This window comes from Bufo bufo, chromosome 8, assembly GCF_905171765.1.
Source record: "Bufo bufo chromosome 8, aBufBuf1.1, whole genome shotgun sequence".
NCBI classification, from domain to species: domain Eukaryota; kingdom Metazoa; phylum Chordata; class Amphibia; order Anura; family Bufonidae; genus Bufo; species Bufo bufo.
Genome location: NC_053396.1, coordinates 211,171,010 through 211,188,026, shown reverse-complemented (window position 1 = coordinate 211,188,026; position 17,017 = coordinate 211,171,010). Strand labels below are relative to the sequence as shown.

Genomic DNA, 17,017 nt, shown 5'->3' with positions numbered 1-17,017 from the left:
CTATAAGGCTGAGTTCATACTGGAGTTATTTGGTCAGTTTTGGCCCCATGACTGCCCAAATAAGTGAAGTATGCAGTGACTCCCTATGCGTGTTACTGCAAGGCACAGTGTTCTGCACCCTTATAAAGGGTCTCTGCAGCCAGGAAATAGCCTTTTTTTTAAAGGGAACCTGTCACCAGTTTTATGGTGTCCTAACTAAGGGCAACATAAATAAGTGACTGATTCTCTTAGCAACATGCTGGGTCACTTTCTTTAATTGACCCAGTCAATCTGCCAACATCTTGTATTGAAAAGCTCCAGCTGATAATGATGAGTCATGAATATTTATGAGCTCCTGACTCTCCCCGCCTACCTGCTGCTGAATGACAGTTTGATTCCATATGAATCAGCAGCAGGTGGGCAGGGGAGTGGCTATAGCTCTGATTTAAATATACGCTGGACTCAATGACATCACGCTGGACTCAAATCAGCTCATTAGCATGCGGCATGCGGCATCTTTGTGTGTATATTATGAGGTAACCATCTGTCACACCAGTAAATGAATACATCTAAGGTACTTTTTAGTAGTTAATGATTGTATATAATTAGTTAGATTATAATCAAATATCCACATGACAATTCGCCACAAATAAATTAGGATTAAACCAATTTATTTATTTTTAATCCGAAAACATTTTTAGAATTTTGTAAAAAAATTTGGGGAGAAATTCGCTCATCTCTAATGGTAATTGTCCCTGTTAAATCCCTAGCCTTTTCGCTCTATAAGACGCACCTGCCCAGTGACCTCAGCTCAGACTCCTAATGTTAATCAGACCTCAGAACAGACCCTCAATGTTAATAAGTCCCCCAATCAGACCTCAGATCAGACCTCAATGTGAATAACCCCCAATCCAAACCTCAGATCAGACCTCAATAAGTCCCCCAATCAGACGTCAGGTCAGACCTCCATGTGAATGACACCTATTCATACCTCAGTTCAGACCTCATAAAGTCCCTCAGTCAGACCACAGATAAGACCTCTATGTGAATGACCCCCCCATATGACCTCCATAAGTCCCCCAATCAGACCTGAGATCAGACCTCAATGTGAATGACCGTCAATCAGACCTCCATAAGTCCTCAGATCAGACCTTCATGTGAATTAGGAGATATGTGATCTGCACACCAAATGTCGAGCTATCAGGTGCAAGTGGAGGGCGATCTCCAAATCCAGAATATGAAGTAATCTGCGGCACTCCTGGAGTAGTTTATTCAATGCTCATTTAATATATCATCCAAAAAAATCATACATGAATTCATATCCAGAGTAGATTCCATATTATTTAGAACCACATTTAGTTTCCGAAAGTTTCGGTCATCCAGTGACCTTTGTCAACGGAATCTGAAATAAATATATGTATGTAGTGAGTAAAAAAGGGGCCATGAACTGTATGAGTAGAGTAAGAGTAGTGAATGGTGAAAGGGAGGGAAGAATGTAGAGAATGTCCAGAGGTAGCAAGAATTGTTGGCATAGTTATCATAGCAAAAGGAGATATAATACTCATATATTATTGGTTACATATCTATTTGTTTTGGATGCACTACATACAGTATATCCATTTCAGATTCTGTTGACAAAGGTCACTGGATGACCGAAACGTTTCGGAAACTAAATGTGGTTCTAAATAATATGGAATTTACTCTGGATATGAATTTATATATGATTTTTTTCAATCATATATTAAATAAGCATTGAATAAACTGTTCTAGGAGTGCCGCGAATTACTTCATATTCTAACCTTCATGTGAATGACTCCCCACGTTGGACTTGTAGCAGGAGAAGCGTAATATTGCTAACATGTGCGGAATGACTTCCATAAAACCCAAAACCCAGCAGATGGCACATAAAAGAACACAGACCCTAATATTCATAATCATGTGGTAGTGCAAGGGATTGCATATGTCCACATATCGGTCATAACTCATGGCTGTCAGTATCAGCAGCTCGTTGCAGGTCAAGGAAGAAAATATGTACATTTGGACAACTAAGGTGCACTTAAGGGCTAAGCCTCGCCCTTGGTGCTCTGAAGCCCTAATTTGCATAAACAATGAGTCATTTTTTTTCTTGATAAGAATGCAACCGATTTTCACAAGACAGGTATTATTTTAATCAGCAGGACTAACCTTATCAGGTAGTATATTTTAATAGGGTTGATCTTGATTAGTTATTAATATCTGATCGCTGAGACTCGAACACCCCTTAAACCCGCACCCCCACCGACCAGCTGCTTCCGGCACTGGAATTATCCCTCTGAATGAAACAGGAAGCTCTGTTTATCGTCACCCGTGATTCTAAGGAGGCTCATTCCCGTTGCAGCCTGCTATTGGCTGACCTCCCGAACCCGGATGTTCTCATCCACACGACGGGGAGATGCAGCGGCACCCGTGCCGACATCAGAAGCGACGCGGGTGACGGGGAGAGAAGTAAGTACATACTCTTTGAGGGGCCCAGGCATATAGGGGGGCATTATAGGTCTTGATAACCCCTTTAAAGGGGTTGTCCTGGTTCAGAGCTGAACCCGGACATACCCTTATTTTCACCCAGACAGCCCCTCTGAGGCTAGCATCGGAGCATCTCATGCTCCGATGCGCTCCCGTGCCCTGCGCTAAATCGCGGGGCACGGGCTCTTTTGTTTTCAATAACACACTGCCGGGCGGTAACTTCCGCCCGACAGTGTGTTCGGTGACATCACCACCTCTGAGGGGCGGGCTTTAGCTCTGTCCTAACCGTTTTCCTGGCTAGGGCAGAGCTAAATCCCGCCCATCAGTGCTGGTGACGTCACCGGGGTTCCTGTCAGCCCCATGGAAAGCCCCGGTACGTCACCGGAACTCCTAAAAATGCCTTTGCCCTGCAAAACCCCTTTAATGGATCTGGCACTTCCGTCCTTTTCATTGTTCTGCACCTATGACCAAACCGCAGATGTGAACGAGTGCTTCCTTTGACTTGGTAAGGAATGAATAAGAGAAAAAGATGGGGTGCAATGTTAATGTACCAATAAATATTGAAACGGGTAAGATTAGGAACACGACAGCATTTCCTTTTGCTGATATTTACAAGAACAGGAGGCGTTGCTCACAGCATCCAGTCTTTATTACATTTTACAGGGGGTTGATAAAGTAAAAGATGACTTCTGATGCTGCAGATCAAATTTTGAGACCAGATGAATTTTTTACATTGACCATTGCCACATGCTGGACAGATACGTGATACTGTATTCTTAGCCTGCATTTGGCTAATCCTTGCAATGAAGGTCCATCTCATTGTTACCAGTTAGGGGTGTGTCCCTGCACAGTCTGACACGGGCAGCAGTGATTGGATAGTGTCAGACTGTGCAGAGATACATCCCTGACTGGTATCACCCAGCTGGATCTTCATTGCAAACTGCTAGCAATTCATTCATGAACTTCTAGCAGGAATAATCGAGGGATGGCGCAGCATAGAGATGCATGAGAAGATGCTCCAGAATTATTATCACATGGGGAATGCAAGTTGTAACATAAAACAAGACATGTCAGGAGAGGTCATCTTCAAATGGTTTCTTTGACTCATGTTCACTGTAGAAGTAGGTGACAGGTCCTCTTTAATAACTACAATATAATTAGTAGTTCCTCTGTATTTTCTTGACCAAACTTTATCGTACCACATGACATTTGCGGAACATTCTGCATATTGTTGCAGGGTTGTGGCCTCAGAGAGCCAAACTTCCGACTCTGATTCCAAGCATGCAAAATTGACTCCAACTCCTCAATCTGGTATTGTAAAAAAAGCAGTGACTTACCCAGAAGCTAATTGTACTTTCTCAATCTCTAGGTTTATTATTACTAACATAGGAGAGTAAGAAATATGCATCTACCTTCTTCTGTCTACTTTTTATTTACTCTGGGGTGACCTAAGATTGTACATTCCAATGGGACATCCTTCCTAAAAACTTAATGCTCCATCACTTGTAACCGTTAGTGAGGAAGACAGTATCTTATCGGAGCTTTCCATCATTTGATACCATGTGGATTAGTCAGTACAGTGTCTAATCAATCAATAACTGGTTAAAAAAAACATTGTACGATTTGGCGCATGATGATGTAAGCCATGTATCGCGGTGGGCTCCCCAGGATACAGTGAAGTCACGAACGAGGAAAGTAACCCCAACACCAGATTTGACAAAACAGTATTTTACTTGCACATGGTAATAAACACAACCACAAATGCTGGGAACATACAATAAATTTACATACACCCAGCCCAAAGGCTGAGACCCTCGTGCTGCACAGAGCGGCGCCCTCCGATGGATGCAGGAGAAAAGTACAGTAATTTACCTACTGGCAGGCACAACTAAACTGCCACACCTTACCTGTTATTACCCTAAAAAAACAAGAATAACTGTATGGGTGTATGGTACGAGCTAGCCTGTGGTGCAGCACAACAACTTACAATCTTACAGTGCCCTACAGGATTCCCCCTCCCATAACTGGTCTTGTAGCACGTGCCTGAGTATTCCTTCTGAGCAAAACGTCAGCCTGGTTTGAGTTTGTGGGAAGTTTATCAGCTCGCCAATGTGAAATTTCCCTTTAAATTGTAGAGTACTTGCAATGAACAATAGCAACACTTGTGGCCTGACACAAACAGAAACCCTAACTAACTAACTACAGGCTGGTCTCAGTCTCTAGTCGCCAACAATGTGATGAGGTGCGTGCACGATCTTACCAACCCAGGTCTCTGAACAGAACAAATGCCTCTCCAACAAACATGCGGTCCTGCAGTGAATGTCACTTTGCTCCTCATCTCTCATCAGTGTTCCAGGAAGCAATCCTCGTTCCTCTGGACAGGATCAGGGTCTTGAACACAATCAGCTTCACTTACCTGAAACTCTGGTCTCACACCTGGATGCCATCAGTGTCACAGAAACTCCTGTGACAGGGGCCAAGAGATTAGAGAGACTGGCAACACATGGGTTAATCTGAATGGTTCCTTGTGGATCTTTTGTGTCTGTGTTGTTTTGGTATGACCACACCTCTGGCAGGTGTTGTTGGTTTGGTCATTTAACTTCCCCTATTTATTTCTGCTTACCCCTTCTTGGGTTGTGGTTTATAGCTTCAGTTACTGGACTCTGTGCTAGCTGGTTGTTAGATCTCTGGCAGGTGTTGTTGGTTTGGTCATTTAACTTCCCCTATTTATTTCTGCTTACCCCTTCTTGGGTTGTGGTTTATAGCTTCAGTTACTGGACTCTGTGCTAGCTGGTTGTTAGATCTCGGTTGAGCTCCTGGCACTGCCTTTGCGCCATGTGAAGTTAAGTGTCGTCCTTCCTATTTGTATTTTGTTTGTTTTATTCCCGTGTCTGTTGTACCTTGACCTGAGGGAAACTCCTGTTCATCCTTCTGGTGGAGGAATAGGTTGTCTTAGGTCCTGTCACTATACCAGGGCCCTACAGGGTGTGTTAGGGCTCTAGGTTCCTGTGTATTAACTTTCCTACCATTAAGGTCTGTTCATACTGATAGTGAGTCAGGACTTGGATTAGGGTTGTCCTAGGAGGTGACCTTCTCCCTTACCCTAGTTGCCAGGCTTCTTTCCTATCCCCTTGCCCCCTGTGTTCGGTGTGGAGTATTTCCCCACACTCCATCCGTGACAGTCGGATTCTCTGCTCACACAGTTCCTCAGCTTGATCTAAGATGGCTGCTTCCTTTTCTTCCCCAGGCTCTGAAACTCAACCTCTAATGAATATGAAAATATATGCAGTCTGTTAGCCTTGTTTTGGAAACAGCGGCATCTTGTGGGCAAACAGCAGAATGTCAGTCCAGATCATTTAATTTAATCTATACAAACAGTGTTCAGACAATGAGAGCTGTTTCCCCATCTTACATACACGTGACCCCCATACGAATCACAAAGTAGTCCACAGTAGTCAACTGCAGTTCCCCCGAAACACTTTCGAGCCCAAGAATAGTGCAAATGAAGAGCATCATCTTTTGAGATGGAATTGTAACACTGAAGCTCATATCATTAGTGATTTCAGCTGCTTTCTCGCCGCCATCTTAACATCTTTATTTTTCAAACTATAAATAAATGGATTTAGAATGGGTACGGCCGCTGTGTTAAATAAGGAGAAAAGTTTATTGGAGTCCAAAGTGTCAGTAGAGCTTGGTCTTAGATATTGGCATACAAGACTCATGTAGAGGATATTGACCACCGTAAGGTGTGAAGAACAAGTGTAGAAGGCTTTGCGTCTCCCAGAGCTGGATCGTATTCTCAGGATGGTGGCAATAATGAAGACATAGGAGATAAAGGTGAGAAGAAAAGGGGTAAAACTTACAAGAAACAACCCTTCTATGAAGATGATTAACCTCAAAAGAGTGGTGTCACTGCAAGACAGCTTCATGATTGGCAAAATGTCACAGAAATAGTGGTTAATAACGTTGGACTTGTAGCAGGAGAAGCGTGATATTGCTAACATGTGCGGTATGACTTCCATAAAACCCAAAACCCAGCAGATGGCACATAAAAGAACACAGACCCTAATATTCATAATCATGTGGTAGTGCAAGGGATTGCATATGGCCACATATCGGTCATAACTCATGGCTGTCAGTATCAGCAGCTCGTTGCAGGTCAAGGAAGAAAATATGTACATTTGTGACATACAGTTGATGAAGGACACCGTTTTATCTCCAGACATGTAGGAGAAGAGTATTTTATGTAGGGTTATTGTTAAGCAAAACACATCTAGAAAGGACAAGTTGCCCAAAAAGAAGTACATGGGGGTGTGAAGCCGAGGCTCCAGGCAGACAAGCAGGAGAAGGGACATGTTTCCACATACTGTTATGAGGTATATTATCAAGACAAGGAGGAACACCAGTATTTGTAGCTGGGGGACATCTGAAATTCCCTTAATGATAAAATATATGATAGGGGTTTGATTCTGAAACCCCACATTTTCAAGGCTATTTGAACTCTGGAAGACATAACAAGACAGATTCATACAGTTTGTTTTAAAAAATTCTAAGATTTAACATAGTGGTCTCTTCAGGTTCCACAGCCAGTCTCTGATCATGGTCCCTCCTAACACACTAGGAATGCCTGCTTAGCCAGTCACTGGCTGAGATGGGTCACTTCCGTGAGGAGTGATTGGCTGAGCAGGCATTTCCAAGTGGTCAAGTGGGACCAGAAAGCAGATGTGAATATTGATTTATTTATTTACTGTTCACCGTTTGGAGCCTTTTTGAAAAATAATTATAAGGCTCACACCCCTTTAATACATGACTAGACCTTCTGGTTTGACTGAAAACTCTTGAACAACTGTACTCTAGATAAATAAAATTGGCTCCACACCTGTTTTTTTCCTCCAGGCCGTATTTTTAAATTCCAAGAACCTATGGCATTCTATTTAAAAAGTTCTAATAATAAAAAAAAGGTTATTTTTAAATTGGGTCCCCTGCACCATAAGCACAGACTGACCCCTTGATATACCTGCAGAGAAAATAAATGAAAAAAACTAAACCTGTATCACAAAGTAGCTCGAGGTTTACCCATTAACCTAGGTTAAAATTCACATTACACAAACTTTATCATCATTAATTCTGTATTTAGATTTGTTGGGAAAACATAAAAATGTTAAAAAATATACAGTGGATATAAAAAGTCTACACACCCCTGTTAAAATTTCAGGTTTCTGTGCTTTAAAAAATGAGACAAAAATAAATCATTTCAGAACTTTTTTCCACCTTTAATATGACCTATAAACTGTACAACTCAATTGAAAAACAAACTGAAATCTTTTAGGTAGAGGGAAGAAAAAATATAAAAATAAACTAATATGGTTGCATAAGTGTGCACACCCTTAAACTAATACTTTGTTGAAGCACCTTTGGATTTGATTACAGCACTCAGTCTTTTTTGGTATGAGTCTATCAGCATGGCACATTTTGACTTGGCAAGATTTGCCCACTCTTCTTTGCAAAAACACTCCAAATCTGTCAGATTGCGAGGGCATCCCCTGGGCACAGCCGTCAGCCTCCCCTGGATTTTGACTATCCTGTGGTCATTTTCTGTCCACTATAGATGCCACCCACTGGTGCAGCTATACCCTAAACAGGAGGTCTTTGTTGCGGTCATTTTGGGTGTTCATGTCTGACTGACTCCACACCTATGTCCTATTTTTGACATTTACTGACCCTCACATCCCCTCCTATACTATCTCTTTTTTAGTTATACAAGCCCCATCCATAGCCTTGTTATATCCATTTCTCCCCTGATGATTTTCCTTCACGAATTGAAACGTGACACGTAGGGAGCACCCTCATAGGGTTTATTAGGGATTCCGCCCCTACAGGGTCAGGCATCCGGACGGGGACGTCCCTTGCGGGACAAGTTCCTTGTGTAGATAGGTAGGGCGTACTAGCCCCTGCCCCTTACTTAGGGTTGTCTAGGGTTAACCCACCCCGTCACCCTACTACGCAAAGGGGCACATATGCCTGGTACCTTCCAGTATGGTGATCCACCAACACAGGTCCGTCTCTATTCTCAACAACCTCTGAGAGAACCCTTGGTCTACATCTACAACCGGGTGAGAACGTTCTTGATTATCTCTACCATCCTTCCCATACTGTTTGTGTGTGTTCAGTCTAGGCCCCTAGGGCTGTTTTTCATGTTGTATGTTACAGAGGCCCATCCTCTAGTGTCCATCTATTTTAGAATTGTCCACATTAAATGTTAAGTTTTACCCCTCTGTCCCCCAGGGGATCAGTACATTTGCCATATTAATTTTGGGAGCAAATAGGTCCGGTTGTCAAACCCGGCCTCTCTGTGTTTCTTTACGTGTATACCACAAACACCAAAATGAAAAAAAGGGTCCAAATGGCCGATTCGCCGCTTTTGGTCGCTTCATTTTCTACAAAAAAGTCATACACACCCCAGAATGGTATCAATGAAAAGATCAAATCGCCCCGCAAACAATGAGCCCCCATACAGCTCCGTTCACATAATTACAAAAAAGTTATAGGGGTCAAAATATGGCGACAAAATAAAACTGATTTTTTTCCCCCCACTTTTTAAATGCAAGAAAAACTATATATATAAGGTATCGCCGGATTCGTACTGACCTGTAGAATAAAAGTAACCAGTCAGTTTTATCGTACATCGTAAATAAAAAACCCGTAAAACTGTGGTGGAATTGCTTTTGTTTTGCAATTTCACCCCATTTGGAATTTTTTCCCTGCTTTCCACTACATCATATGCAATATTAAATGGTGGTGTTGGAAAGTACAACTTGTCCTGCAGAAATAAAGCCCTCATATGGCTATATGAACAGACAAATAAAAAAGTTATGGCTCTGGGAGCGCAAAACGAAAACGCAAAAAAAAAAAAAAACCTCCGAGCTTGAAAGGGTTAATTTAAAGAACATGCCCACAACTTTGAAGATTTTGTATTACATTTTTTTGTGGAGCAAACAGCAAATAGGACAAAATAACAGAAAAAGTCAATGTGCATAACTATTCACTCTCTAAAGTCATTACTTTGTAGAGCCGCCTTTTGCGGCAATCACAGCTCCAAGTGGCTTTTGGATAAGTCTCTATGAGCAGTTGCCACATCTCACCACTGGGATTTTTGCCTATTCCTCCTTGCAGAACTGCTCCAGCTCCATCAGGTTGGATGTTTGTGCTTCTGAACAGCAATCTTTAAGTCTGACCACAGATTTTCTATTGGATTGAGATCTGGGCTGTGACTCGGCCATTCCAACACATTTACATGTTTCCCCTTAAACCCCTCAAGTGTTGCTTTAGCCGTGTGTTTGGGGTCATTGTCCTGCTGGAAGGTGAACCTCCGTCAGAGCCTCAGATCACGCACAGAGTGGGACAGGTTTTGCTCAAGACTATCACTGTATTTAGCTCCATCCATCTTTCCCTCAACTCTGACCAGTTTCTTAGTCCTGGCTGCTGAAAAACACAGCTCCTGCTCCGTACAGTATTAGAACGAAGGTGGCCAAGAATAAGCTCTACATGGGTCTCCCGTGCAGTAGAGAGTAGGAGCCCAGTGGTCACATGAATGCCAGGTTCCTGCTTTAAAGGCCTGGACCTGCAGAGGCAACATTCAGGGCAATTTAACCCCTTAGATGCTACAGCCAATAGTGGCAGTGGTTTGGAGGGTGGGGGCTCCCTCTGTCAGGCATCGGCACCCCAAGAATGAGATTGCGGGGTGCCGATATTTAAGCATAGCAGCCTATGGCCTAATGAAGTCTCCCAGGCCTGCGCTCAGCGTAGGCCCTATTAGGCTTTGCCTCTCTAGTGCAGCCCGATAGTATAATACACTGTAATGCATAAGCAAGTTAAAAAAAAAACACATTTGTCTATTTAAAAAATGCTTTTCAGCTTTTCAATGCAAAAATAAAATCCCATCCACATATTTGGTATTGTCACGTTCGTAACAACCTGCACTATATATTTATCATGTAATTTTTCCTGCACAGTGAACGCCATAAAAATAAACAACAATGGCAGAATTACAGTTTTTTTGCTTATTTGCCACAATTTTTTTTTAATAAGAAGCGATCAAAAATTTTATATACCTTAAAATGGTACCAATAATAAACTAAAAGCAATAGTCAAGCCCTCACAAAGTTCCATAGAAAGAAAAATAAAAAAGTTATCGGTCTTGGGATGCGGTGATGTAAAAACATTTTCTTTATTGTGCAACAGTAGTAAAACCTAAAAATCTACATATTTGGTATCGCTTTAAATGTTTTTTATGCTGCAAAGTAAATGTCACAAAATGTAGAAACTCAGTGGCGTTATTGCTGTTTTTTTTTCCCTTACCCTGAGAAAGAGTTAATAAAAGCTAACCAGTAAGGCCTCATGCACATGATCGTTCAGTTTTTTGCAGTCCACAAACTGCGTTTCCGAAAAACATGAAAGCCGCCCGTGTGCCTTCTGCAATTTGCGGAATGGAATAGGCGGCCCATTCCGCGAAACAGACAAGAATAGGACAGGTTACAGAGCAATGGATGCGGACAGCACATGGAGTGCTGTCCGCATCTTTTGCGGCCCCATTGAATTGAATGGGTCCGCACCCCGCCGCAAAAACTGCGGCTCGGATGCGGACCAGAACAACAGTCGTGTGCATGAGGCCTAAGGCTGAGTTCACATCACCGTTCAGCTTTCCACTCTTCTGATCCGATAGAAGAAGAGAGAAAAAAAAGAACGGATCGTGTGAAAAAACAGATCCCGTTGCATCAGTTATGATCCGTTTGAGGGTACTTTCACACTAGCATTAAAGTTTTCCGGTATTAAGTTCCGTCCTAGGGGCTCAATACCAGAAAAAAAACGCATCAGCATTCTGAATGGAAAGCAATCCATTCAGTCTGCATCAGGATGTTTTCCGTTCCGTCCCTTTTACGGTATTTGGCCGGAGAAAATACCACAGCATGCTGCAGTATTTTCTCAGGCCAAAATTCCGGAACACTTGCCGGAATGCCGGCTCTATTGAAATGTATTAGTGCCAATATTAAAATTAACGCATTGACGGATTTGGTCTTCCGGTCTGCGCATGCGCAGACCTTTCAAAACGTGAAACAAATAAATACCGGATCCATTTTTACGGATGACACCAGAGAGTCGGATCCTGTATTTCAATGCATTTGTCAGACAGATCCGGATCTGTAAACAAATGCAATCCATTTGCATACGGATTTCCGGATCCGGCAGGCATTTCTGGCAACGGAACTGCCTGCCGGAATCCAACAACGCAAGTGTGAAAGGGGCCTCAGCCATTTCCGTCTGAGACAGTGATATGAACTATGTGTACCCCAAAATAGTGCCATCAAACACTACAACTTGTCCCGATATAAACAAGTCCATATACAGCTACATCAACAGAAAAATAAAAAAAAATGATAGCTCTTGAAATGCGTTGATGAAAAAATGGAAAGAAAATGTGCTTCGTCACTAAAGGTCGAAATATATATAGAAGGCAGGGGTGAACCATGCAGCCTTCTCTGCAGTGTGGGCTGCCTCTTGGATCTGTGAGGACACTGCTCATATGGATATTTGGAAATATTACAGGGGTTCCCTAGGTTGTATGTTTTCTATTTAACCCTCTAATTCAGGGTGCCCCTGGTGGAGCCGTAGCACATACTGGCAGCCTATGGCATGGCCGCAGTGGGTGTGTGCCATGTACGGGCACAGAGAACGAGGAGAGGGTCATTTACAGGCAGTGCTCAGGTCAGGGGGCAGATCAGAAGGGAGATGTTTTTACAAAAACAAGTATTTGGAAAGACCTCTTATGCTTTATGAATATAAGAGCTAAATAATAAACAGTGCGTACATCCCGGAGAACCCCTTCGAATCCGTATAAATCTCATTATAATTGGAAATAAGTCAATAGAAATGCAGCGAAGAGAAGATGTTTAATAGAACAAGATCATTGATGGCCTGAACCATTGTATGCCAGTGAGCGGCGGCAGCCTGGTGTCACTCACCTGAAAGAGTAAATCCATTCTGTGCCGTCTCATTGGGAACTTTGCTTTTATAATCTTTTTCAGCAGAGAAAAATCCCCTCAAGGATGAAATCTCTAAGGAACTTGTAAAGGTAAAAAACAATTTCATACTTTTTCTTTGTTATTACCTAGATCATAAAAAGTAAATGAGCCAGATAGCAAACATGGCTATAGATGTAAGGCCAACCATTCTTCTGATCACCCCATACACATGCTTGCTCGGCTCGGCAGATCATGCATGTGTCCAAAATGGGGAGAGGGGAGAAAGCTGGATTCCACTGAGAGCAAAATGATTGGGCAGCTGGTAGTCAACTGCCTGATCCTTACCTCCCTCGACATCTGCTGTTAGGAAAGAGTCAGGAGACCCGATACTCGCTAGATAGTCATCTGGTCCTGCACCTGAAATTGGTGGGTTCAGAAAAGATGACAAGTATTTCAGGTGTATAGCTAACTTAACCACTTCACATCCGGGCCATTTGCCCCTTTCCTGACCAGGCCTAATTTTGCTAATCTGACATACAGTATGTCACTTTATCTGGTAATAGCTTTGGAACGCTTATCCAAACCATTCAGAGATTGTTTTCTCGTGACACATTGTACTTCATGATAGTCATAAATTTGAGTCAATATATTTCACCTCTATTTATAAAAAAAATCCCAAATTTACCAACAATTTAGCAAATATTAGCAATTTTCAAAATTTCTATTTCTCTGCTTTTGAAACAGAAAGTGATAACTCATAAAATATTTATTACATATGTGCACTTTATGTTGACATCATTTTGCAAATGTCATTTTATTTTTTTAGGACGTTTGAAGGCTTAGAATTTTAGAAGCAATTCATAAAATGTTTAAGAAAATTGCCAAAACCCACTTTTTAAAGGGTTTCTGTCACCCCACAAAACAAATTTTTTATTTTTTTTGGATAGTTATATTCCTTATAGCGCGATATAGGAGAATATAATAGTCTTACTTACTTTCATGCGGTCGATTCTTTAGAAAACGAAGTTTTATAATATGCAAATCAGGGCTCTACCAGCAAGTAGGGCGTCTACTTGCTGGTAGCCGCAGCAGAAAACCGCCCCCTCGCCGTGTTGATTGACAGGGCCAGCCGTGATCTCCTCCTCCGGCCGGCCCTGTCAGTATTTCAAAAATCGCGCGCCTCTGGTCATTCGGCGCAGGCGCTCTGAGATGAGGAGGCTCGTATCCTCAGCACTCCCTCAGTGCGCCTGCACCGATGACGTCTTCTCTTTCGGTGATGTCATCGGCGCAGGCGCACTGAGGGAGTGCTGAGGAGACGAGCCTCCTCATCTCAGAGCGCCTGCGCCGAATGACCAGAGGCGCGCGATTTTTGAAATACTGACAGGGCCTGCCGGAGGAGGAGATCACGGCTGGCCCTGTCAATCAACACGGCGAGGGGGCGGATTTCTGCTGCGGCTACCAGCAAGTAGACGCCCTACTTGCTGGTAGAGCCCTGATTTGCATATTATAAAACTTCGTTTTCTAAAGAATCGACCGCATGAAAGTAAGTAAGACTATTATATTCTCCTATATCGCGCTATAAGGAATATAACTATCCAAAAAAAAAAAATGAGTTTTGTGGGGTGACAGAAACCCTTTAAGGACCAGTTCAGGTCTGAAGTCACTTTGTGGGGCTTACATAGTGGATACCCCGATAAATGACCCCATTGTAGAAACGACACTTCTCAAGTTACTTAAAACTGATTTTACAAACTTTGTTAACCCTTTAGGTGTTCCACAAGAATTAAAGGAAAATGGAGCTCAGATTTTTAAATTTCACTTTTTTGGCAGATTTTCCATTTTAATCAATTTTTTTCTTTAACACATCGAGGGTTAACAGCCAAACAAAACTCAATATTTATTATGATCATGACTAAGAGCCTGCCGGCTCGAAACATGTCGGTCTGACGGGAGGTGTTGGGAGACTGTCCACTGCACTGTATGTACCTTATGGATATGAAATAAAGACTATGCAAGATTTTAATTCAACCACGTGCTGGAAATTTCTGGTGTTTATCGGACTGGGTGGATCATGTGATATATTTATAGAGCTGACTGTCACGAACGCAGCAATACCAATATGTCTATTTTATTTTATTTTTTCTATTTTTAAATTTTTTTTTATTCCTTACTTGGGGAATTTTTTTTTTTTACATGTGGGAAGGAAAACTTAAAAAAAAGTTTTCACATGTAAAAAAAAAAATAAGTAAGCAAGTAAGGAATAATAATAATTTTTATTTTAACACTTTATTTTTTTATTTTTCATTTTTCACTTTGTGTCCCCCATAAGGTCGTACAAGACCTCTGGGGGACATTTACCTTAACTTATCACTATTGATTTCTCCTGTAACTGGGACTGACATAGTAGCCCCAGTTACAGGGGAAATACACCCCCCAGAGAGGCTGTACAGCGCAATACAACGCTGAACAGCCTCAGTGCAGGGCTGATCGAGGTCTGTGAAAGACCCGACAGCTCCTGCTCTCTCCGGCCAGAACAGGTGAGCATACATAGCGCTCGGTGAGCATGCAGCTTCGATCTCTAAATGGACGTTCAGAAATGTCCATTCAGAGATAGAGCGCCACCTCCCGGACGTTTATAGTCAACGGGCGGACGGGAGGTGGTTAAAGTCTTAAAGGGAACCTGTCACCGGGATTTTGGGTATAGAACTGAGGACATGGGTTGCTAGATGGCCACTGGCACATCCGCTATATCCAGTCCCCATAGCTCCGTGTGCTTTTATTGTGTAAAAAGACCGACTTGATACATATGCAGACATCCCAACCTGCAAAAACTCATGTCAGGGAGGTGCACTTCTCATTTCAGGGAGGTTTTCTTTCACAAACTTTTTATAACATTTTCCAGACATATGCAGTATCTGCACACTTTGCTCTATGGTGTGGAGGACTGGGCTCATTACCCTGCCCAAATTATCATATTTATATATATGATTAAAGGGATTCTGTCCCCACCTATAAGCCCTGTGAGCTAAACATCTGCTCATGTCCAGGGCAGCATTCTGATTTCTAAGGTGGCCTTATAAAAGCTATTTGTGGCTTTATTCTGCGGAAAAACAGGTTTTACTAACCTGTCAATCATTGAATTAAGGTGCCCAAGCAGGGGAAGTCTGTGGATGCATGGTGCCCGGCGCCGCCTTCCACTCCTTAGTGCCGCCTCTCCCTCCCTCCCCCTCCTCCCGCTCTGAGATCCTGCACGTGCGCACAGGCTCAGCCTGATGCGCCGTTGCAGACTGCTGGCATCGGCTTCTTCTTGCACTGTGCGCACGCGCCGAGAAGGGGACACTGCTACAGGCTGCCGGAAAGGTTTACTGCGAGTAAACTAGAGATGGGAAGTTCGGATCTTTCACATGAATTGGTTCATTTGAATCAGTTCATTCAAATGAACCAATTCATGAATCGAATCTTCGGTTCATTCGCTGAGCTGACAAGAAGCAAGTGAACCGAAGCTTAGTTTGCGCAATGCGCATGCGCGGATGCTTTGATTTACTTGCTGACTCGCTGAGTCGGCTCTTGGTCTGAGTCAGGAAGTTTATTCTTTAAAACCCTGTGTGTAATTATCTACCCCACTGTAGGAAAAAAACAAGCATCCGGGGGGGGGGGGGGGGGGGTGAATTTAACACTGGGGTAAATAATATAATTAAAATGGAGGGTTAAATGTGTAAATGTATTTAAAAAAAATACATCTCTCTCAATAGTTCTATAGCTACTGAATGAGACAAAAGAAGGGATGCCTTTAACATATAGATCTCCTTGAGAAGCCAATTTGACCCTAAAGGGTTAATTCAACCTGTAATCTATACTCGGTGTCCTGTCACTTCTCTTATCTCTCTGCTCTGCTATCAGTAAACCTTGGGGTGTCAGGGAGCCGCTATCTAAGGCCTCCTGCACACGAATGTATGGCTTTTTCAGTGTTTTGCGGTCCGTTTTTCACGGATCCGTTGTTCCATTTTTTGTTTCCGTTGTGATTCCATTTTTGTTCCGTTTTTCCGTTCCGTTTTTCCGTATGGCATATACAGTATACAGTAATTACATAGATAAAATTGGGCTGGGCATAACATTTTCAATAGATGGTTCAGCAAAAAACGGAACGGAAACGGAAGACATACGGATGCATTTCCGTATGTGTTCCATTTTTCTTGCGGACCCATTAACTTGAATGGAGCCACGGAACGTGATTTGGGGGCAATAATAGGACATGTTCTATGTTAAAACGGAACGGAAAAACGGAAATACGGAAACGGAATGCATACGGAGTACATTCCGTTTTTTTTGAGGAACCATTGAAATGAATGGTTCCGTATACGGACCGTATACGGAACGCAAAAAACGGCCAGTAAACGGGGAAAAAAAACGGCCGTGTGCAGCAGGCCTAATAGCGGGAGACTCCCTGAACGTCCGGGAGACTTGAGATCCCTGCATATGCAAATTAACATAAAAGAGTCATATCTTACTTGTGTGAC

General features: G+C 42.6%; 1 protein-coding gene across 1 annotated transcript; it reads right to left on the bottom strand.

Annotated features, from left to right (window-relative positions):
* Positions 1 to 6,026: 6,026 nt before the first annotated feature.
* LOC120978208 (olfactory receptor 8D1-like) lies at positions 6,027 to 12,518 on the bottom strand. The gene is made up of 2 exons (XM_040406432.1): positions 12,501 to 12,518; positions 6,027 to 6,983 (listed from the first exon to the last, which is right to left on the bottom strand). Exons 1-2 carry the CDS (start codon positions 12,516 to 12,518, stop codon positions 6,027 to 6,029), a joined length of 975 nt encoding a protein of 324 aa, XP_040262366.1.
* Positions 12,519 to 17,017: the final 4,499 nt, after the last annotated feature.